General features: G+C 39.7%; 1 protein-coding gene across 6 annotated transcripts in view; it reads right to left on the minus strand.

Moving 5' to 3' along the window:
* Positions 1-24,264, minus strand: part of COL19A1 (collagen type XIX alpha 1 chain) — a 325,663-nt gene that overhangs the window by 63,774 nt on the left and 237,625 nt on the right. For all 6 annotated transcript variants that reach the window (XM_047734919.1, XM_047734921.1, XM_047734920.1 and 3 more), the window contains 4 exons: positions 17,624-17,674; positions 10,995-11,039; positions 5,061-5,123; positions 24-59 (listed from right to left, as the gene is read on the minus strand). In XM_047734919.1, coding sequence (XP_047590875.1) covers positions 24-59; positions 5,061-5,123; positions 10,995-11,039; positions 17,624-17,674 — 195 coding nt within the window. The remainder of the gene's footprint in view (positions 1-23; positions 60-5,060; positions 5,124-10,994; positions 11,040-17,623; positions 17,675-24,264) is intronic.

The following is a 24,264-nucleotide window of genomic DNA, read 5'->3' on the forward strand; positions in this document are numbered from 1 at the left end:
ATAGCGATAAAACATCTACTTACTCTATCTCCCTTTTCACCTTTAGTAAGAGGTTCTCCCTAGGAAAATGGGCAGAAAACAGAGTCAATTATGAACACTTTGAGAAAGAAACTCTCCAAAACTGGATATAGATAAATCCTGCAGGCCAAAATCAGACCTCTGTCACAAAGCAGCCTCTAAAATGACTCAGAATGTCACACAGTCTGCTTGCACAGTTTAAAGGAAGCATCTGAGAATTAATTAAAAAACTCTTTCATATCCCCTAGTGAACAATACGTTAATCATGTTAATACTATTTCGAGAATCCTGAGTGGAACAAATTGGAATGCTGCCCAAGGCCAAAGCTTTCTCTTGCATGGTTCACGGAGATGATCTCTCTCTCTCTCTCTCTCTCTCTCTCTCTTTCACACACACACACACGCTTCTCTTCTTGAAGTTACATGGGCACGATTTCATTTACTCTTCACAACAATGCTGTGAAGAAGATATGGTCCCATTTTCAGCATGAGGAAAGAGATTCGAAAAGTTCTGAGTAACTGTGAGTTATTTCCTCTAAAATAGCACTCACACACTTTATGACTCCTTGTTTATCTTGCCTATAAACTCTGTGAATGTAGGGATATAATTCATCTTGACTATCACAGCATTTCTGGTGTACTCTGTCGGTGCCCAGTAAAAGTTTATTAAATTAGAGAATTTCAATTATGCAGATATAACAATAATAGCTGATACACATTAAATCCTTATAATGGATCAAGCACTGATCTAATCATAGTTCTACTTAATTCTTATATGTCACTGGAGTACATATGACTAGACACCCATTTCCAGATGAGGAAACTGAGGCACAGAGAAGTTAAATGATTCCCCCCAGGTCATATAGCCAGTGGGAGGTCACTCAGGATTTAAATCTAGATAGCCTGACTTCAGTCTTGGGCTTTGGTTGTTCAGTCTGATTTGATATGTAATTTGATTTACTTTTGATTTGAATTGAGTAAATTGACAATAAGAAGGAAACCGTTTATTTAAATTTTTTTTTCTTTTGCATAGGGAAGTCAAGAGAAAGTATGAGAGCCAGACGGTAGATAATACTCTTCTTAAAGGTTCCCTCAGGGACTGTGAGTCCCCTAAACAAATTGCTATTGGGAGGTAAGTGGTTAGTGAGTGAATCCCTGTGGTTTTCACTTCATGTCCTGTGTGCTAGGGATTCAGGGCTCAGCTCTCTTCTCCCACATTTCCCCACACCCTTGCTGTTTTCTGGGGCCATCTGGCTAGTTTTGGCAATGACACGTGAGCAGAAGTGACATGTATTTCTTGCAGGCTGAGGCAAGGAGAAGCCCATTCTGATTCTCCAGTCCCACTTTCCCTGCATGGTGATGGAGAGGGTTTATGTATTCCAGAAGCTTAGTTACCTGGTCGTAATCAGCCTGGTACCTGAGTGCAGTGGATGTCAGCATCCACTCCTGACCCAACCATGCTGGGCACGCAGCATGAGCAAGAGAAAGCCCTTTCTTGCATTAAGCCACAGAAAATTCAGGGTTAATTTGTTACCTAGCACAACTTAGCCTCCTCTATTATGTCCTGTATCTAGCCAATGTGACTAAATTTCTTTTGTTGGTTAATTGCTAAACATTAGATCAGGGCTTTATTTATAATCTTGTCTTTCAGCCTTAATTCAAAAAATTCTACTTGATTTTGAAGAGAAGATATGATGTTGTTTAGATCTGAGCAATGGGCCACATTGCTTATATAACTGTTTATTTTTGCTTATGTTGCACTGCTTATATTGTATGAGTACATATATTATATATTATATAAGCATGATATTATATCATGGTTATTTAGAGCCACTGTGAAGCCACATGATTAAAGTAAAAACAAAACAAAACAAAACAACAATAACAAAAAAAAACAAAACAAACCAGGATCCTTGTTGTCTCAAGACTTGATATTTAATCCTTACTCCAATGACTACTATCTGGTCACCTCTCTTTCTCTATCTGTAAACTCATCCATAACTCTAAGCTCTAATATGTGGCACACGTAGTCATATCTAAATGTCCAGTAGTGGGGGAGAAACTGCCATTCAACATAAGTAGTTCAGAATTCAAATTGGATAAAAACTATTCCTCTTTTTGGGCCTTCTGGTTATTTTACCATGTCATGTCCAGATTCTGTTGTGGAATAGAAAGGTGGAGACCACAAAGTGCTAAACTGCTCTGTATAATAATGTAAAAAAAATGTTTCTCTTATGTGGGGGGCAGAGAGGAAGGCAGGCAGAGATGCACAGTAGTTCCCCCCCTTTTCTGTGACTGCACTTTCCATGATTTGTTACCAACAGTCAGCAGCAGTCTGAAAGCAGATGACCCTCCTTCCGACAAATCATCAGGTCAGTAGTCATCTGACGCTATGTCACCAGGCCTACGTCATTCACCTCCCTTCATCCCATCACGTAGGCATTTTATCATCTCACATCATCACAAGAAGAAGGATGAGTACAGTACAAGATATTCTGAGACAGATCATACTCATATAAAGTTTTTTACAGTATATCATTATAATTTTATTATTATTGTTGATAATCTCATACTGTGCCTAGTTTATAAAATAAACTTCCTCATAGGTCTGTATGCATATGAGAAAACCTAGTATATACACTTGACCCTTTAACAACACAGGTTGGAACTGCATGGTTCACTTACATGTGGATTTTTTACAGTACAGTGTGGTAAAATGGTGTTTTTCTTAATGATTTTATTAGTAACATTTCTTTTCTCTCGCTTACTTTATTGTAAGAATCCAGTATATATTACATATAACATACAAAATATGTGTTAATCAACTGTGGGTTATCGGTGAGGCTTCTGGTCAACAGTAGGCTATCAGTAATTAAGTCTGGGGGAGTCAAAAGCTTTATGTGGATTTTCAACCACACTGGGAGTTGATGCCCTAACTCCCACGTTGTTCAGGGTCATCTGTACAGGGTTTGGTACTGTTGGCAGTTTCAGGCATCCACTGGAGGTCTTTGAATTTATCCCCCTTGCACAAGGTGGGACTACTGAATAAGGGACATGGAATCATTAAAGGATGAAGAGGGACTTGGCAAGCAGAAAAGGTAAAAGGAAAAGCAGTCTGCTTCTCCTGGGTAAGGCAGGTGGGGCTAAAGATAACCTCAGGGAGGTAGGTGAGATGCCCCCAGACACCTGCAGTGAGAGGGAAATCCAGAGTGATTTCCTAAGAGCTGTGAGATCCTCCAGCCTCTGCTTCTCAGAGCGTGAGCCCTGGACCAACAGCACGAGCATCACCTGGGAACCAGTGAGAAGTGCGGCCTCTCACCCCCACACCAGCCCTATCCAATGAGACCCTGCATTTCAAAAGAGCCCCAGGTGAGTCAAGTGTATGTTCTGCATTTGGGAAGCACTGCTCTTAAGCCACTGGAAGCTCCCCTTTTCTGCTTTTCCTGTCTTTCCGGTAATAGGATTTATGACAGTGCGCAGTCTGGGTCTGCCCTGTGTCCCGTGTAGTTTAAGAGGTAAGAGCCAGGGGCGCCTGGGTGGCTCAGTGGGTTAAAGCCTCTGCCTTCAGCTCGGGTCATGATCCCAGGGTCCTGGGATCGAGCCCCGCATCGGGCTCTCTGCTCTGTGGGGAGCCTGCTTCCTCCTCCCTCTCTGCCTGCTTGTGATCTCCGTCTGTCAAATAAATAAATAAAATCTTAAAAAAAAAAAAAAAGAGGTGAGAGCCAATGTTCAAGCTTGGAGGGGAGACAGTGTAGACCTAGAGAAGCAGCGAGGCAATGGTAAGAGTTGCCAACAAATGAGGCATATCAGGAGTAATTAGGCAGGTGGAAGGGGCAGCAACCATCGGGCTGGATTTGTGGAATGGGAGTTTCTCAGGCGTCCTTGGAAATATGAAGTCCGGAAGTCCCGTTAAAGACAGTCATGTGCTACAGGTGGAAACCGAAGCTTGGACTAGACACTAAAAGTGAGTGAGCATGACTGCTGAAAGCAGGACAACTTGGGGAACTCAGATGACAGCTCTGAGTCTGCCTCTGCCTGCAAAATTACTCTCCTTGCCCAACAAGCCTAATTTTTAAAGCAGAAGCACAGGGAGATATTGGCTTTGTAATATCAAACGCTGCTTCTACTGCTCCCGTTTGGCACACAGGCATTTTCGTGACCTCTGCATTCACCACCCCTGCTAAACCAATGTCCTTTGTTCCCCCTGGCAAGCAAAAAGGGAAAAGTGATTTTTAAAAAGTATTACACTTTTGAATAAAGATAAAACATTAAGTCTAATTCTGGCTGATTCTTACGGGCTGCTGTATGTTGTTTTTGTTTTTTAGCAGGACTAAATAAAGTTATTTTTAACTAGGATTCATGTGATCTCTTTAGGTGGTCTGATTTGAGTATAAATGATGATTTAGGTTTTCTCCTACCACAAGAACTACGCCTTGAAAGAAAGTGGCCTCAGTAATATTAAAAAGTGGCTTGAGAAGCTAGTTTGATCTCATAAAAACCAAGGAAGGAAAAAAATTCAGAAAATATACTGAAAGCAGATACACCTTTCTAATTTTTTGGATATATTAGCCACAGTCTTTGATATATTGACTTTATTATTTATTATAGCCACAATGTTTAGTTATAGCAGGGCGGTTTCGTAATTTTTAGACCCTGTGTATTAGAATCCCCGCCTAAGTGGGATTCATAGCTCTAACTGGCTGTGTCACCTACAGCAACTTAGTTAACCTCTCTGGTTAATTGGCTGTGTGACCTAGAGCAACTTACTTAACCTCTATGGTTAATTGGCTGTGTGGCCTAGAGCAACTTAGTTAACCTCTCTGGGCCTCAGTTGCCTTCTGTGAAGAATAGGGGTGATAACAGCCTACCTATCTCATTTTTTAAAAATAGACTAAGTGACCTTATGCCTTGCATAAAGAACTTGCTCAAATATCTGATCTGTGGCAAACAAGGCTCATGGAATTAGAACTGATTTGGAAAAATACTTTTAATTCTATTTTTAAAAAAATATTCTTCCTTTGTCCTAAAAGCTTTCATACTTACCGATTCTCCTTTTTGACCTTTAGGGCCAATGGACCCTGGGAATCCTGGTTGTCCATTTTCACCCTTTTGAGAAAAAGCAGAAGAGAGATTTTGCATGAGGTCAGATGAGTACTATTGTGACTGTCCGCTTCAGAGCACGATGGCTTGTGCTCCTACCCACGGTGGAATTGATCTACTATCATCCAAGAGACAATGTAAAACTAGTTAGACTGTTAGCATAATAATGTATTTGCAGCACTCTGCGATGCCTTCAGCTCTCTCAGAAATCCATTATATGTGTCATGATATTTAAAATTAATGTGAGACCAAAATTATTTTTCAAGAAAAGATGTCCAGAGAAGAAAAAATTACAATTGTGTCTTGTTTTACAAAAGACCTTAAAGACACGAGATTGTTTAACCAACTGAGCCACCCAGGCGCTCACCCTCCTCTTTTCTTAAAGACTTGAGATTGTTGAACTGTCACAATAACCCAGACGCCTGTGATCTCAAGACACTTCTCTCTTTTTTTAGGTGGGGGGAGGTGAAGGAGTGGGGGAGCCATAGGAAGAAAAGTGAGTCTCTCAGCTGTTGCCAGCATTTTTATGTGATCACTTAAATGACTGGCTGTGGACAAAGAAGGCATTCTCGTTGATGTGGTAACAGCAGCTTAGGAATGGCTAAGACATTCTGGTCAGAGATCTTGAAGAGGGGTTTGTATGTGACATATAAAAAGTGTTTTCAGAAAATACAATTTAGAAATAATACTACAGAAAGGAAGTAGATCACTAAATCAGACTTTGGAGGAGTTCCAGCATTGTGCTTTCTTTTAGCATCTACCAAGATCCTTGAATACTTGAGGGTTAAAGTAAACACCGCCACTAGACGTTAGGTATGTTGGGTTTATTCCAACCTCAAAAAGCATTTTTGCAAAATGATGTTCACCATTGCATTTCTGGGCATATATCTTTCTCACACAATAGCTTGTATATTTTTTACTTTGAAAAAAAAAAAAAAAAACAACTACAGAAAACATAAAGCAAAATAAAACTACACCTCTGTGTACCAGGCACCCAAAATGAAAAAAATACATTTACAAAGAAGATATTTCCTGTATTTTCCCCTTTATTTCTGTCCCAGAGGGAGCCACTCTCTTAAATGTAGTATTTATATATTCAGTCTGTATTTTTTCACTTTTACTGCATATATGTAATCATCAACAATACATTATTTGGAATATTTAAAACAAATTCCATAAATAGCTTTATTTTATATATTCTATCCTATAACTTGCTTTTTTCCACTCAAGATTGTTTTTAATATCCCTTGTATTGATACACGGAGATCTATCCACTCATCGTAACCACTGGATAGCACCCTATAATGTTCACATACTAGGGTTTATCCAAGCCCCATTGATGGGGATTTGGGTTGTCTCTAGCTTTTCTTTATTATAAACAAGGCTGCAGTGCATATCTACATTTCTGTCCCCTTCTATGGATGTGTTTATCTGTTTATTTTGAAGCCTCGAAAAACAGTTGACCCAAAGTACTTCAAGTAAAAATTTATTACAATCCTAAAAATGTTGGCTTATTTCCACATTGCTATCAAAATCAATATCTTGTGACTTTTCACTAGAAGAAGATGGAACTTGTCATATGTAACTGATAAACGAGGCTGTAGTTTTCAAAGGATTCTTCTGGATCCTTATATTTGTGGAATATATTTTGTAAAATTAATTTTATTAATGTAAGTACCTCACCTTCCTTCTACCATCTAAACGTCTAGTGTACCATCATCTGTCTTATAATTACCACGACTGTAGCAGAAATCATTTTTTTCTATATATGATCAATTCTATCCAAAGTAAGAAGAGGGCGATATTGATGGTTATATTTAAAAAGCCAATTGCTGTTGGTTTTAGAAAGGAAAATAAACAACTAGCCTTGTCTGAGTGTTAGGGTGTACACAGTGGCCTTCCTTTTACTCTTCTGGTATTAAAATCCCCAATGTAGGGACGCCTGGGTGGCTCAGTCGGTGAAGCGTCTGCCTTCGGCTCAGGTCATTATCCCAGGGTCCTGGGATGGACCCTGACATCTGGCTTCCTGCTCAGCGGGAATCTGCTTCTCCCCTTCCTTCTGCCCCTCCACCCCTAATTGTGATCTCGATCTCTCTCTCAAATAAATACGTAAATAGGTGTGAAGGAAAAATATGCCTGGTAGTTGTACTGATCTGCAAAATAAAAAGGAGAACTCAGGGAAAGGGGTCTAGAGATTACTATAAAAATCACATCTGGGGGCACCTAGATGGCTCAGTGGGTTAAGCCTCTGCCTTCGGCTCAGGTCATGATCTCAGGGTCCTGGGATCAAGCCCCGCATCGGGCTCTCTGCTCGGCAGGGAGGGGCTTCCTCTTCTCTCTCTCTCCGCCTGCATCTCTGCCTACTTGTGATCTCTGTCAAATAAATGAATGAAATCTTAAAAAAAAAAAAATCACATCTGCCTGATACCAAAGGGAAAGAGCAGGGGATTGTAAAGGATGGACAATAATTACATTCATAGCTGTTGTATGTTTGAACCCATGTAAACAAGTCTCCTTTGAAATGTAGAAAAAGGACCCAACAGAGGCATCGGTCCATCTCTCTGAGTGGTGTGTGGGTAAGGGTGGATTTAGAGGAAATCTTAGGCACCTATTCCCTCATATAAAATTCTGCAAACAAAAGCATTTCATATCTGAATTTTAGACACACGAGTTGTTTTTCATACTTAAAATGAATGTTCAGTGATTTATCACTGTGGATATGAGCTACAAGACAAGTGATGAATTTACTTAGCTTCAGGAATGGCTGTCCTTTAATTTGACACTTTCAATGCTATTTGAAAGGCCTTTGTTGTTGAGACTACATCTTTTCCTTCTGACAGTCGGCCCTGAAAGATACCTGCTAATTCCTTAGGAGTCCTTAGATATTCTGCCACCTTATTCCACTGTCTAGATAAAGGAGCAGTTCTCCTTAACCAGTTTGCAAATACATTATTCCTACACCACGTGCTGCCAGTCTCAGGAAAACTACAGAGCGGAGGTCATCATTTCCACACTGGCAGACTGATCCCGTGGCTGCCACGGTCTCGCCGGCCATCCACCATTAATAGGCACTAGTGTTCAGTGGTGCTCTTCCTGGTGTCTGAGAGCTCTTGAGATAGGGCGAGGGTGCTAAGCCAGGAGTGACTTGTGTCTAGATTCTCCTGCTGTTTGTGTTCACTTGGGGGCTTCATTGTCATTCTGGGATCCAAATGGTCGGCTGAAAAGTGATATATTATACAGCAAAACCAAGTCACTTATAGGTTGATTGTACTTCTGATGAAATATTTTGTTCAACTATGTAAATTGAGTCCCTCTGTCAAAACTGTGCTGGGAGGCAGAAAGATGAATAAGACCAGGTGTAAAGGATGGCAACAGTGATTAATACCAAAGAGAGAGAAGTGAGACTTCACGAGAAGAAAATTTGGAGTGGATGACTAGAAAGGAACAAGTCTGTAGTGTAGGCTTCATATGTGTCAGCCATTGTGCTTCTTGGTACGTTCGTCTCATCTCATTTGATTTCAGTCTTGCCATCAAGTCTGTGTAGACACAGTTATGCCCATTTTACAGACAAGGGAACTGATGCTCAGAGAAATGATTTTCCCAAGGAGACACAGCTGTTAGTGGTACAATCAATTTTGACCCCAGAGCCAACGTTCTTTCCACCACTCAATTGTTCCCAGTCCTGGCTGCCTCTTAGAATCATCTGAAGCCATTTGAGATAACAGCTCATGGAGATAACAGCTATATGGACCCGACCCCAGATCAACCAGAGGCATGGGCTCCAGGCCCAGAGTCTCTGGGTGTGAGGCCTGAGCACTGGCATTTTCTAAGAGCTCTTCAAGCAATTCCAATAAGCAGCTGGGGTTCAGATTTACCAGGGTCCACAAAAGGTGCAAGGAAAGATCTGCGAGGGCAGCTTGAAGGAGGTTTAAATTCTTATTATGGTGACCCATGAACAGCATTATAATTTAAAAAACAAATGTATTGATTCAGAACAGATACTAACCACTTAGTACGTACGTATAGGGAGAGGTGACTTCATTCTCCCAGCAAGGGCTGTGTTGTCTTTCAGTTTATTTTGTGCATTATTTATTGGCAGAGTCCTTCTCCCATTAATTAGAAATCTTACAAATCATTTCATCTGTACATTTATATCAGGTACTGTATCAAGTTCCCTATGGACTCTTCTAGGTCATTTCTCTGGGTGGGAGGAGGGAACAGTTATGCCACCAGCTTTTTCTAATTCCACTTAGGATTCTGAAGCAATTAGAAAAGATTTTGAGCAATAGAAAAGGTCCTTAGAGTTTGAAATACACCTGTTTTACAGAATCAAATTTCTCATCATTGAGGTCTTAAGAATTCCTAAGTAACATATGCTTCCTAATGAACAGAGCAAAACAGAAGCCAGCTGTTTTGTTTCAATAAATGAATCATCATTTAAATACTTTGAAAGTGCCACAACACTCTTCTTTGCTCAGCTGTCCTATGTGACAAGCTTTGTGGCTTTTTCTCCCTCGTTAGCCTGCATGTGTGCTGTAGTAATTGCTTCAAATGTAATGTGTTCGTTATGGTGGTGTAGAAATTCTGTAAGCTATCTGGTTACAGAAGCTAACGCTAATGTACTAGCAGTAAAATCCCAGACACATAAATGCCTTATTATTGCTGTATAATCAATGTTTTTTGGATGTCTTTTTAATGTCAAAGTTTTATTTACTTTTTTGCAGAAAATTTCATTTTCAGTGGTCAATCTAAAAGAAATTCCTAGTTTCTGTTGAGACGATCTTTTAGCAGTATTTTCTGGTGATAGATGTAGGATCTTTTGAATAGATTGGTTGCACTGATCTATGAAGCACAAAAGTCATATTTTCTTGGATTCGTGTCAAAATACCCTGCCCTTAATCAAGAGAATTTTTACTGGGTGAAAGAATGAAAGTAGCACTCCCAGGCCACATTCCCTCAGAGTATTTTCAGACCTACTCATCTCTGTCTGTAGATTTAACGTGCATTATTTCTTCCTGACAATGGCACATTCACACTGAATCCGAGGTCATCACAATTTCAGAATCAAACCAGAGCGAAACATCTTTCTGAGTGGGCAAGTGAATCTGTCAACTTCAAGCCTCATGTAATTAAACCGGTAACAGATGATGGTGAGAACACAATGGAAATTCATCAGTGTTTTAATTTTAAAACTATTTTTTTTAAGATTTTATTTATTTATTTGACAGATATCACAAATAGGCAGAGAGGCAGGCAGAGAGAGAGGAAGGGAGGCAGGCTCCCTGCTGAGCAGAGATCCTGATGCAGGGCTCCATCCCAGGACCCTGACCCTGAGATCATGACCAGAGCCAAAGGCAGAGGCTTCAACCGACTGAGCCACCCAGGCGCCCCTAAAACTATTTTTTGAAATAACTGGTTAAACAATGATTGCACGCTATAAAACCCCACCCAAAAAATGTCTCATGACAGCTTATGTTTGGGTACTTAAGAAGACACAAAAACAGGGAGCCTCGGCCTGAGGCATTTTGCTAAAGGGGTCTCCAGATGGTTTTTGCCACCTACACCAATTCATGAAACATCACTTTATGCACCGAAGCTTGCGTCTTAATTTCATTCACCTTGTTCCAGCTATTTCCCCTAGATGTGTTCCCCTCCTTGCAGCCAGCCAGCTGCTATTTAACAGTCCTCACCGGGGAGCAGACCCTCTCAGTGCCTAATCCGGATGACTGGACAAGAGGCAGGGAGGCTCTTACCCACTGAACGCTGGCCTCTCCAGGGATGCAAGCCCATGTGGCAGCGGGATTGCCCCTGATGTGGGAATGGATATGTTGGTGTAAAACTCTGGATATTTTTATTTACTTGGAAAAATCTGATTACCTTCTCTCCTTTTGGGCCACGAGCTTCATATTCACCAAGGTTTCCCTAGGTGGGAAAAAACAAAGGAAAAAAAAATGTATGTATACAAAAAAGTCAATTTATTTTAAACACATTCAGCCCCAGCATTAAAATATAGTCAGGCAACACTGCTCTAATAATAGCTTTTTATGAATACCATGTTAATCAATTTTGCTTCTCTCACCTTCTGTGAAATACCCCTGAAAAACTTCCAACTTTGTAGGCCCTATCTATCTTCTCTGTGACTTCCCCCCAGGAGGTGATTTGGGAGAAATATCACACCTCCAAGGGCAATTGTCACTACTCCAAATTAATGCCTGGAAACTGCTCTTGGTCCCCAACAAGTCCACTGATATGACTTTGTAACATTATTAATGATATCTTTGTTGTTCACTATAATGGATGATCCATTAACTAACCTCTTGGCTGTTCTGCCATGCTCTTGACTTGTATAATACTCACTTTCCCAGTATCTTCCTATCTTTCTGACCTCTCCACTTCCTCCCTCACCCAATGGGTAAACATTAGATTTCCTTAGGACTCTGTCCAGATCCTTTTCTCTTGTGGCTCAACATTTTCTCCTGGGCACTCTTTGCTCCCATGGCTTAGGTATCAACCACACTAAGACAAATCTATAAACCCAGCATACATCTCCTTCTGACTTTTGACCCATGTATCTAATTTTCTACTTGATGTGTTCACTTGGAAACTCCAGAAAAAATTCATATTCAACAAGTTCAAAGCTGAATTTAAAAATTACAACAATACACACATATATGAGAGAGAAAGATGAGAGAATTACATCGTGCCGTTAACATGCATTTGTCCAGAAGTGGGATAATAACAGTTAGCTTCTTCCTAATTTATCTCTATAGTTACTTGTTAAAATGCACGGTAATTTCATTTTACAATTGGAAAAAAAAAATCAAGGAAAGAAAGAAAATCTGAATTAATTCTCTCCCATCCATAGAAGTCTTCCTTCTTCCATCTGGGTATCATTGTTAAGACTACTCTCCTCTTTTCCCTCAAGTCCAGTCATCTAGCCCAGCTGCCTCTGTTCCCCAAATCCCTTCTCTTCACAATACCTACCTTCACTCATCATGGCTTGCCAGGACTACTGCAGTAGCTCCCTAATTGGCATTCGATAATCCACTCTTGCTTTCCACACACCTACATTTTCTATATAAGTTCAGAGAAACACCTTTAAGACATTCTGAGGCCCTTCTTTCTAAACCATTACAAAGCCATCAAAATCCCGCATGACCTAAACTCATTTCCCTCTCCAGGATCATGGTAGCCTCTGTTCTCCCTCAGAATTTTCAGCTGTAATAGCCTTCTCTTAGCTTCTCAAATAGACAAAAGTCCTTCCCATTTCACCCTCTAGATCACCACTCTGTCCTCAGTCTTCTGTCCAGGAAGCAACTACTCATCCCTCAGGTCTCAACTGTAATAAAACGCCATTCATGGAAGTTTCCGCAGGTCTCCCAAACAGGTTCCCCTCTCGTATATTCTCATTGGATATTGTATTTTTCCTTCGTAATACTTACTAATATTTTTATTTTTGTGTTTGTTTAAAGAATCTTGCACCTTTTACACTAGACTATAACTCCATGATGACCTGGAATAGAAGGCCCCATTCCCAACACAGTACATCACATACGGGAAACATTCAATAAATACTGGTTGAAGAAATAAACCTATAATTCTAATTTATGTGTTTTTCCCACCAAACTCTTTTATATTAAAATCTATGTGTTGGTAGAAAAAAGTAGAGGAACATTTAAGCAACAAAAATATACAGAGGCATGCATTTAAATCACTGTTGCTAAAATTTGACATTTTAAATATGCCTTCCATTTATTCATCCTACTCCAATCAAAAATAAGTAGTTTATAACTGCTGTTATTATTGGTCTTGTGACAGACATTTCTCCTTTTTCCCATTTAACTTTGATCTGAGATGTCTGAATTGAAAATAAAAATTGTATTCTCAAAATCCTGAGCTGTAAATTATTATAAGGACATATTTGAAAATGAGATGTGAGACTGTAAGACATACACACATACATAAAGAATCAGCAGTTACAAAATGGTAGGTTGCTTAGATGCAACCTGCATAAAACATAAATCTGAGGCATTTCCTAAAAATACTAGCCCTTTGGGCATGATTCCTGTCAGTGTATACAACCCATCAGCACCTCTCCCAGGCTGTGTTTGAGGTAGAAAATTTGGGGGGAAGAAGGAACATGCTTTGGTCTGCTGCATGACTTATCCGGAGATGTTCTTGGATTGGGAAGCTTCATGCTCTTGAATTGCAGAGCAGAAGAGCACCCAAAGTGCATTTGGGTGAGAACATATTACAACGTAGCATCTTGGTCTAGATCCTTCTCCCATCACACCTCCCCACAACCTTACAGGATATTAGAGATGCTGTAACTGGGATAAAAAATTGCCTCTATAGCACCAGCTCATATTATTCTATCCACATGCTCTATTGTTCTAAAATCTTGATTTTTCTGGTAGCTTTCACACCCAGAGAGAAAACAGGGCTATTTACTGCCTACCAGAGCCCCATATGTTTGCTTCATTCAATAGCGAGGCCAGAAAATCCATCTAATCAAGGATCCTCAGTGACCTCTGGAGCTGTTCTCCACTCTGAGGCTAACAATACTCAAGGCAGATTTGACCTTGAACTTCAGTGGTATTGACATGTAAGATTTTGCTCTCTACTTTCTCCAAGCTCAATGTACCAGACAACTACGTGGCTCCACAGAAATAAGAGACATAGTCCTTGCGTTTCTGGAATCTGGCATTCTGCCATAGATATTATTCTAATTTTTCTAGGTCATTTGTACATTGGTGCCATGTAATTTGAATGGGTTTTTATATGCCTTTTGAATAAATGTAATAGTCACACGGTTTTAAATGTGCTTATTTAAAATGTTCTCCGGAAGTGATGAGGCTTATGGAATGGGGCTACTACTCTGCCTGGTCATTTCAAGAATCTGGGATGTCAGAACATGTCCCATTGCTCTTGTGGGCAATGACAAATGAAACTTTGAAACCTCTGGTCAGGCCAGTGGGAAGACTCAAGCTTTTCCATTTGACTTGGAGAAGGTATTCTCTGAAAAAAGATGATGTACCTGGACATGGATAGGTTGAACCACAGGAGATGGTTCATAAAGAGGAAGAGACAGGAAGTTAGGATTTAAATTTTCTTTCTGAAACTTCTGGGCCCAGAAGGTTGCCTTTAGTGTCCCCAAGAAAGCCTTCACTTCACTTCTAGGCCACGGGTGGGTTTAACTCACTATTTGGAAAGACTCTGAATGTTTGATTTTTTTCTGGAGAAATATTTTTCTGTCCTTTCTTGTCTGTGGATATTAAAATGAAGTTATGATTTGCTACTTGAAAGGAAAATAGATTATTTGGTTAGCAAATTGTTTTTTTTGGATCAACAATTCGGAGAGTGAGCACGAGAATTGGTTGCTGGAGGCAGAGCAGCAATCTCCTGCCGTGGAGCCCGATTCTCTGCAAATTGCACCGAGTGTGGCGATGGGAAAGAGCGCAACTCTGCATTTTCAATGAGGATCTTTAAAAACAACATCAAACGTAAAATCCTTCCATTCTGGCCCTCCACAGAGAACACTTTTCCCCCATCTAGACTGTCGTGAGAGGCTCTGGATCTGATAGCTTTAGCAGTTGAGTCTATCAAATTTTTATTAAAATCCCCAGAGTTGGGGACAATGAAGAGCAGTTTGTTGGACTGTGAGCAGATTTCCTTAAGGGGGAGAATATTCTCAGCATTGTTGCTTTGTTTTGCAAACAATCTTACAGAGTGGGAGCAGCTGTTTGTAAATTATTTTTGTGATGGAGAGGGCGATCTTCTAACTTTTTATTCTTTGCAGCCTCAAGTGGGCATGCAAAAATACATACAAACACACGCACAGAATCTTCCCAACCTTACTCTTGAGCCTCTCGATATTCCTTACTTCCTTTTCTCCCACGCAATTCCTTTTGTGATTGGTGCCGGGAGGGGAGAAGCTTTTTTATGCCTAAGCTTCTCCCTCCAGATGACATACAGAAAACCATAGGGGAAAAGACCAACTCCTGTACCGGGACCACAGGACAGTTCCTTGGCCTTTGAGGATTCCTGCGATGAGGGAATGAACTGTGGACTCTTCAGGTTTAGAATGGGGAGGAGTGTCTGGTGGCCTGCTGTTCATCCTCCCATGGTGGGAGGGGGTGGGGGGGGTGGCTGCTTCAGCAGAATCCAGGCTGTACGACCGGGAGCTGAGTTGCTGAGGTCCAGGACTCAAGTGCAGACATTACATAAATCAATACCAATTTAAAAGGGAAGATTATTTTAACCTTGGAGCATCACTTTATAGGTCCCAATACATGTCCATCACTTAATCTCCAAGAAAATTTCCCTCATGTTCCCCCCTCTCCTTATATGCTATAGCCAGACCATCAGGCATGCAATGAATTACAAAATGAAACCACCTCAGTATCCAAAATAGATGGGGGTGGGTGGGTGAAGTCACTGCCAAGTGAAAACATGCATCTCTCTCATCATGGCACACTTGGCCCTTTCCTTTGTGGAGCTGAGGATGAGGATAAAGTGGTTATCATCCAGAAACACTGGTCATGGTAGGTACTGAAAAGCTGGGCCCTACCTCCTCCATCCGTTCTGGTGGGGGCTCGTAAAACAGCTCTAACTACTCTCAGAATGAAACCAAGTGAAGTCTTTGGGGAGCCACCTTCCACTGATTTCCAGATGGGTCTAAAATCTTTTGATGCCAAGTGGTTACAGTGCATTGTTTGGGGGAAGAAAAACTATGGTCTCTCCTGTCTAACCAGTTATGCTCTAGCTCCAAAGCCACATTTCGAACACATGTGGACTAAATCCCTCGAGCCTCAGGGATACAGAGCTGGAGTTATTTTGGGCGAGATAATAGCTAAGTTCAAAGTCCTGGTTTACTACTAGCAAGATTCTCCACTTGCCTGCTCTGGTCAGCCCCCATTTTTTTGAAATATAACCTTAAAGTTAAAAAATTTACATTCTCAACTTCAGACTAAAATACAAATGCTTCATATATCTTCATTTGAGGGAAAACTGACTCATCGGCAAGACAGACTATATATAGAAGTAGTGCTGGGAGACCTGTAAAGATACAAGCTTTAAAAGTTTTGCAAGGGATAGCAAATATTTAAGTAGCTGAGTAGCAACTTGGTAAATTTTATACCAAAGGTGATAGTAATAGAGTGTGTTCTTTAAGTTTTTCTAGCTGACACTGTGACATCAGAGCCAACTCATTCTCATTATTTTGAAGCATTTATGATAAATCCTATTTTGTGACAGTAGATGCCATTACAGAGAAAGCACTGTACTTTAACTGATTAATTTTAGGTATACTTCACTTTTTTTCCCCACTTGTGCCAAGCCCTAATGTTTTCATAAAGGTGGTATAGATCTATTCAGAAAATGCTTAATAGAGAATCATAAAATATACCCCAAACATTCTTTCTAATAGAATACTCCCTAGAAAATCTAAGTAAATGAGAAGGATCACTTAGGAAGTGCTGCAAGCTCTACACACTTTCCACAGTCTTTATGTTGAATTTAATCTGATCAAAGAAGAACTGGGATTTTTCAAACTAATTAGCTCATCATTTAATAAACACTTTTCTGAGCGCCTGGTATCTTCAGGGCCTTAGCTGGCACATAGCCTCTCTTTGGGATTTCTAAAGAAAGAGGAATGACCATAGTCAGAGGAATTTATTAAAAGCAAAAGCAAGAACATAAAAGAAAGACATAAAGGGGAGTGTCTCTGAACTTGTTTTTGGGTAGGAGCACAATTATTTACCAGCAACATATCAACAACAAGCTGTTGTGTATAGAAGGGATCCTACTTTGTAAACACAATGCCTCATTGCCAAGTGATCAGACCTCAAATACTTGTCATTAAATGATGGGTCACTCAGTGGTCTCACTTAGGTCTCTGGGTCTTACTTCACTGCCAACACCCATTTTCCTTTCCTCTGTTGTTGTTTCCTTGAAGAACAGAGCAAAACATTCTTGCCTTTTACCACTCAGGTACTACCATGTCAGTATTCCATCTATCCTGACTACAATTTAAAAACATTGGGGAAAGGGCCTCTCCCTGAAGGGTGGGGGACCCCCTCCCCCCGATTGACTTATGGTATGTAAAGGTTTGCTGGAGGTTTTAGTGTAGCAGTGATTAGTTCTGATAAGAAATCTATCACCTATTTGCTACTCGAGCTTCAAGGCAGCAAATAATCTATGTCTACCCTCCGAGAAACTGGATTTATGACAGTATCAATGGTGAAGCATGATGATTGGCATTAATTTTTTGCATAAAGTTTTGCAAACTTTGAAGTAATTTTTTTAATCTATAAAAAATTTATTTTTTTGTGAAAAGATGCCGAGCAAGGTACATTTTTTGGAAACATACTTTCAGTGATAACATGTTTTTGAAACATGTTATCATGTTTCAGAGTCTGAGCGATTAGGAATTAAGTTTTTTTTTTTCAAAAATATGATTACATAAAATGTCTGTGTATGTACGATGTGAAGAAGGGAAGCCATACCTTGTTATAATTTCCAAGAGTCTGTTGTACTCCTTGTATACCAGGAGGTCCCTGTATTTGAAATAAATCAAGGAGAAAGGTATAAACATTTACCAAAACAATACGAATTTAAATAATGTATCTAAGAATTCTTGAAATCTTACAGTTAAGAAAAAGGAAGCATATCTTTAGTCAAATATTCTAATTGATAGAGAATTAGAGGAAGCAATAACTTATCAGGCTCCAAAAGGTACTTGTAGGTAAAACCCTGCATGAATCCAAAGAGAGGTCCTTAGTGGGAACGTGTAGCATTTCACCAGAAGGTCAGCCATCAGCATATTCTTTATTAAAAAATATTGTACCTGTAAAACTCCTCCAGGGAAGAGGCTGTAGGTTCAGTTTATTTTTGACACTTCTCATAGGGCTTTGATCAATATATTATGTGTGCCCATGTGTTATTAACTGAGAAAATATGGAAAAAACGTTTTTTTTCTGTTGCTTTATTCTTTTGAACTGGCTGAGTGAAAATGGCTGCATATGGAATTTCAGGCCAGAAAAAGACGTCTGTTCAAAAACCTCAGATTTAAGACATTCAGATCCTCAAAGTCTTCTGTTGACATGGCGTGTTCCCTAAGCGCTATGCTGAGCTTTGGGTAGACAGGGAAGAAGACATTCGTTTGTCCCTAAAACTTCCAGATTGAGAAGAAGAGAAGAGTTTCTGAGTTTTCAGGGATTACATTTTGGGGAGAGGGCCACAAGAAAATACAGAGCTTAGCATTATTTTAAATCAAGTAGTTCAAGCCAAGAGAGAGTCAGCAATGTCAGAAAAGAGACAGCATATTTCATCTAGACCTCGAAAACTCCTCAGAGGAGGAAAAATATTACAGAGGCAAAGTTCTTTACATTTTACCTCAAAAGATAACACAAAGACTATGATTGAGCAAATCAAACATCACTGTTATATAAAAATTATTTCCTTTACAAGGGAATAAAAACTTTGAAAAGGGAAGAAAATTTTAAGGAACAATTACTAGCTATACTCACTGATAGGAGAAACACCTTAAGTACACTGAAAAAATTAATGTCGGTTAACATTTATGACTGGTATTTCTTACGAACGGCTTCTGTCTGGAGGTCTTTTCTAATGTGAGACCTTTGCATTGTGCCACTAAGTGCAGAGGACACAATGATGTAATGATGGATGTCTGGAAGCAGTTTGATTTAACTCTTGAGAAAATAATAGGCCTCATGAGTAATGGAGCCAAGTATGATTGGAAAGACAAATGATGCTGTTACCTTGCTGAACTAAAAACAGAGCTAATGTCAGAAAAGAATTCTCATGGCACTCTATTTTTTTCCTGTTCTTTTTCTATCAGCCAGTGTTGTGTATTCTAGGTCAGTTAGATGAAGTAATGAGGAAAGCAATCATTGGGTTGGGAGTTGTTGCAAAAAAGTTTCCAGCCAAGAAGATATAAACTAAAAACTCGTTCTTAAAAATCAGGAAGATTGAAATTGCTTGCGCATTGATCTTTCTGCAGCTATATTATGGGGCAGGGAGAAATTTTAGGTATCATATTGTAATAGCAGCAACAGGTGGCTTATGGGTATATGCATAGCAGGCATTTGGTGAATGGTGAATATGTGTTCATAATAAGGCCAGTGAGATCAAAGGATAGTGATGTGGTGGACAAATTTAGCTTCATACACATTCATCCTCATTGAAATTTTTAATAATGAGGGTTCCCAAATATAGCAGAATGATACAATCTCTCAAATAGAGCAGAAGAATCAATCAAATAAGAATAGCAAATATTTATAGTGTACTTATTGTGTGCCAGGCATATGCCAGAGATCTTCTGTGGATTAACTCATTTAATCCCTACAGTCACACTGAGCGGTATATACCATCATTATTTCCTATTCAAAGATAGAGGAAATGAGGGTTAGAAATTGTTAACTGGCCCAAGGTCACACCTCTGGGAAGTGGCAGGACTAATATTGAACACAGGCAGCCTGGACCTAAACTCAGTTCTCATCTGTTTTCCTATCTTAACTTAAAAGCACACTCATAGCCTAGAATTATTTTGTAGTCATTTTTTAATCATGTTGACTGTGCCCTAGAGAGTACCTCCCATGTTCTATTTAACATACTGAAATTGAAAAAAAAAAAAATCAACAGAAATAGCACTTCTAAGGAGCCACCACCGCGATTGCTGCAGGAGGGGAAGGTACAAGCTACTGGCCTTTAGATGTAGTCCCACCACGTAGATGAAGGAGCCCCCCCCAAATAATTCATTGCACATCCCACCTATCTTCACACATTCTTACAACCCATGATAGGGATATCATGCCTAAATATTCCCCCAATTCCTCCCAACCCACAGCTATACTCAAAATGCATCTTCTCTTTGTTTGCAGGCAGTGGGTGGACAGCAGGTGGTCAGAGAAAACGTGGGAGCCTTTGAGGGGGTTCTGAAAGGCAGTATGGAAAGATAAACAGGAGAGTGAGCAGTGTGGTGGGGGTTACCTGGCACAGAACAGGTAGCAGCCTGGAGGAGAATAGTAAAAATAATGGGAGGGAAAAAATTGGGTGAGAATTAGGTCTGCTCCTTAACAGACTGGTTATCTGCTCACAGTGTATAGCTGTATTACATAAACCTGGAACAAATTCCTCACCCAGGATCCTGACCTTGCTGTGGAGCATACACCTGGGGGGTAGGGTAGGAGGGCTCAGTGCTGCTTCTCCTTCCAAAAACAAGAGCAGACACAGCTCACTGAACAGAGTCCCTGGCCAATAGAAAGGTTTGAACAGAATGACTCAGATATATACAAGATTAATAGAAGTTACTTCCACATTTCCATATGTTCTATTCTTGCCATAAAATGTATCCAACGACGTATTGCTCCAAATGGGGTAGATCTGAAGTCTTAGGCTCTATTACCCAATCTACCGCTGAGCATTTATGATGGCATTTTCTTCCTTATTCTTTTAGTCAGTAGGATGCTCTGGGTATCACAGATTCTAGGTTTAATGTAACAGAGATTTACAGCTAACCATCTACCCTGAAGGCAGTCCTTTACACAAATTCTCCCCGAGGGCTAAAGAAACCGTGCAATGACTGAAAGAAGACACCAGTGGAGAGCCCTTGGGCAGTCTACCTCTGCCTTGCAGTCAGAGGGTCCCTGGGTTGCTCTGTAAATGGCAGAAAAACCCCACCTCAATCAATGTGAGGAGAGTGACAGTGAGAGAAACACTATGCATATAAATGCCCAGAGCAACTCTTGACTGTTGAAAGACCCAGATAGACCCTGGGGTCTTAGAGTTGGCTGTCCTAGAGTCACATCTCCAAGAGATGTGCTGTTTTCCTCTTTTCTATTCTGGTACAATGCATGGCTGGAAAAGATCCAATGAGTCATTTGTTTCCAAGTTTAGTAAGAGCTGTCAGTCTTACAGACTATCAATCAACTCTGAGAAAGGGGAAGTTAAAGACTTGTGGTAAGTGACAGGTCTGCTGGCACCACATGGTGTCAGTAGATGCTCCAGGACACTTGAAAGGTCAGTTTCTCTAAGGTCTGCATTTATCAAGACTCATTAAGGAGGTGCTTAGATAACCAAGACCAAGTGGAGAATGAAGGCTAGCTAGGGAGGCACCGTCAGCCTCTGCGAAGGCTCGCAGCACTCCACTGGGAAAACCAGTTGAAGGATTGTGGAAAGAAAAAAAAATGTCCCATTGCCTTGCTCATGATAGTGACCTATACATAGCTATACAGAAATCATGGCTATACAATGTCTGTCTATCTTTAATGCAGCTCAGCTCTACTCTCCCTGTATTGGGTTGGGAGACATAGGACATCATGGTTAATGTGATGAGTACCCAGTTACAGAGAATCTTTAAAATGCACATGAACTCCAGGGAGGCACACCTGTTCAGAACACAACTGGGCTCCTGTGTAATTATCTGGGAGGTCTATAAACCTGGTCTGGGTAGAGATCCTGAAGTTGTTTCCTACTGCACAGAACCATACCTGGTGTGATGAAGTGAATTAATGCTACATTGAATTTGGGAGCATATACTCTCAGCAACAGTTGATAGCATTTAAAGGTTTTCTTTTGTTTGTTTGTTTTTACTAAAATCTTGCTAGAAGTAGAAAACAGAGAAATAGCGTGATGTCTGAAACCAGCCTCATCAAATGCATAGTGTGAAAATAATGAGCTATTTGCATTATCTTCACCTTAGCAGATTTCCATTCCATTCCATTCCTACAGATTCCCCAAGTTTAAAAGATGGCCAGAGATTTCCGTATTAAAAACTACACTCTTCAGACCCAGTCTTGGCTGTACTTTTACTTTTCAATTCATGCAGTACACAGAGCTCAAAGAATTCTACTTTTGCCTTTTTTTTTCTTTCTTTTTTTTCCCCTTTCCCTGGTCTTTGACGTAAGCTTTCTATGTAAATCAGGGCTAAGACCTTTTGATTTGGCTCTATCACCCCCTAGTTTTCTGAATCAAAATCTCCATGGCTCCACAGTTACTCTGCCTCCTCTCCGATCCTCCCTCCTGAACCATTTCCCTTTTTTCCTTTTCTCTAAAAGCATCCTTGAGTTTTTCATCACTGCTGACTAAGCCTTCTTGAGCCATCTGGGTGTCCCTTATTTCCATGCCCCATAGCTGTTCAATCTCTTATTAGGGGCTCCTTTCAGGATTCACAAATACATATTTTCAGGTTTTATACCAACTGCCTTCTGGCCCTGTGGGTTTCCAATTAATTTCAGTTACAACCTTCGAAATACCAAAACCTCTGTGAGGAAAGCTGTGCTAATCAACGATCTTCAAAACATGTTTAAAAAAAAAAAAACAACTTTGCAATAAGAACAGATAGAAAGCTTGTTATTGGAAAGTCATTTGGGCTAATTTTCAAGAAATATTTTCCATTTCTAATGGCTGGTAGAAAGGCAGAGAACTGTAATTATTCTTGCTTGGTATTAAAAAAAAAATATCACAAGGAAGCCTAAACTCATTCACAGGAATGGTAAGATGAAGCATATTTCAATATACAGCAATCACTGGAAAAGCTAATGTTTTCTCTCATATATTTACATCTATAATATTATATATAAGTTAGTATATATAAAGACCATTTACACTGATTATGGGGGCTGTGTACACCTGCTTTCCTGTTGGAATGAAACGAGGAGTATCAATCTGTTTTTCTTATCATAACTTGGATGTGGTACATAGTATCTCTCCTATCTCCACAAGGTTTGCTGAATTCATTAGAATTATTGTTTCTCCAAGAAAAAATATGAGGGGAAAGCCAACTTCTTGCTTGTTCGTTTTGGATTCAGTTATCAATGGTACCAAACCTAGATAAGTCTTGCTGCTTCCAAACTCAAAGAAGATAGGGCCAACAGATTTAGATTAATCTAAGAATCTGGCTAAGTAATTGCAAACAAAGCCTCAGTGAGCTCTAGTTAAGTAGGAAAGAGCTTATAGATGTATTTTGGCCAGAATTACAACATAGAAAGTTGTATTCTAACTCTGAGAGGAAAAATCAGTAATAGTCTTTAGATAGAAAATATTTGGGAAATCAATTCCTCTTTCTTTTAAACATAGAACCTCTTATTTTCTTAAATATTCTCTCTAAATGAAATTTTTTTTTGTTTCTCAAGATTTAATTATGTAAGTTACACAGTTATAATTTTTAGTGGACTATTTTTCTGAAAATGCTTCTGCTATACATTTTTAGTGACTCTTACCCCCCAACCCCTCAAAATTTCTGAAAACATTCAAACTGCACAATAATGATTTCTGAAGCCAAGAGAAGATTCACTAAGTGTTTGTACTATGTTTACATTTCTTTTTATTTTTGTATTATGTTCAGTTAGTCAACATAGAGTAAATGGAGGGGATTATGCTAAGTGAAATATGTATACATTTCAACAAAGATTCCTCAAACTCTCCTTTTTGGGATTACAATGGGAATGTGGCCAGGTAGTATGTAGTAGGTGACATTTAAGATTCCTGGAAAGGAGCTCTTATTCTTGAGAATATCTCACCCACTTTCTGGTTGATTTCTAAAACTTCATAGAGAAAGTTTGATTTATTTTTTGGGTTTTATCACCAGCTGAAATGCAAATGTTCCCGGGAGATGTAATACTAATGTTTCATATTTATACAACTCTGGATAATCCTAAATTTGTTTTCATGTATTTTCTTGGATGTCAGGGTAATGTGATTTCAAAAGATGTTATCTTATTTGGTTCTTATAATAACTAAAGTGGGTATTATTATAGTCTTCGTGTAACATGGAAAAATGGAGAGATTTTACCCTAAATCACAAAATAAGCAAATGGTAGAACCAAGTCTACGAGTTGTTCCATTCTAATATATTCTTATGGATCATTTATTAAATATTTCCTGAGACCATCTTGAACAGGACAGAGAAAGAGAAGAGTGAAGGGCATGGTACTTGGGAGTAGGGACAGGAGAAGATAGCACCCAAAGAGAAAGGGGTACAGAAAAAGGAAGATGAAGACCCTGAGGGCTGATTCCTTGCTTGTCCCACTATCATCCCAGGGATCTTGCTTTCTGGCACCAGGTTCTGAGGAATGACATCGCTTCTTTGGTGCTAAGTCTTAAGACTAACTTTGGTTTTAGGAGA

The sequence above is a fragment of the Lutra lutra genome, chromosome 6 (genome assembly GCF_902655055.1).
Source record: "Lutra lutra chromosome 6, mLutLut1.2, whole genome shotgun sequence".
NCBI lineage: Eukaryota > Metazoa > Chordata > Mammalia > Carnivora > Mustelidae > Lutra > Lutra lutra.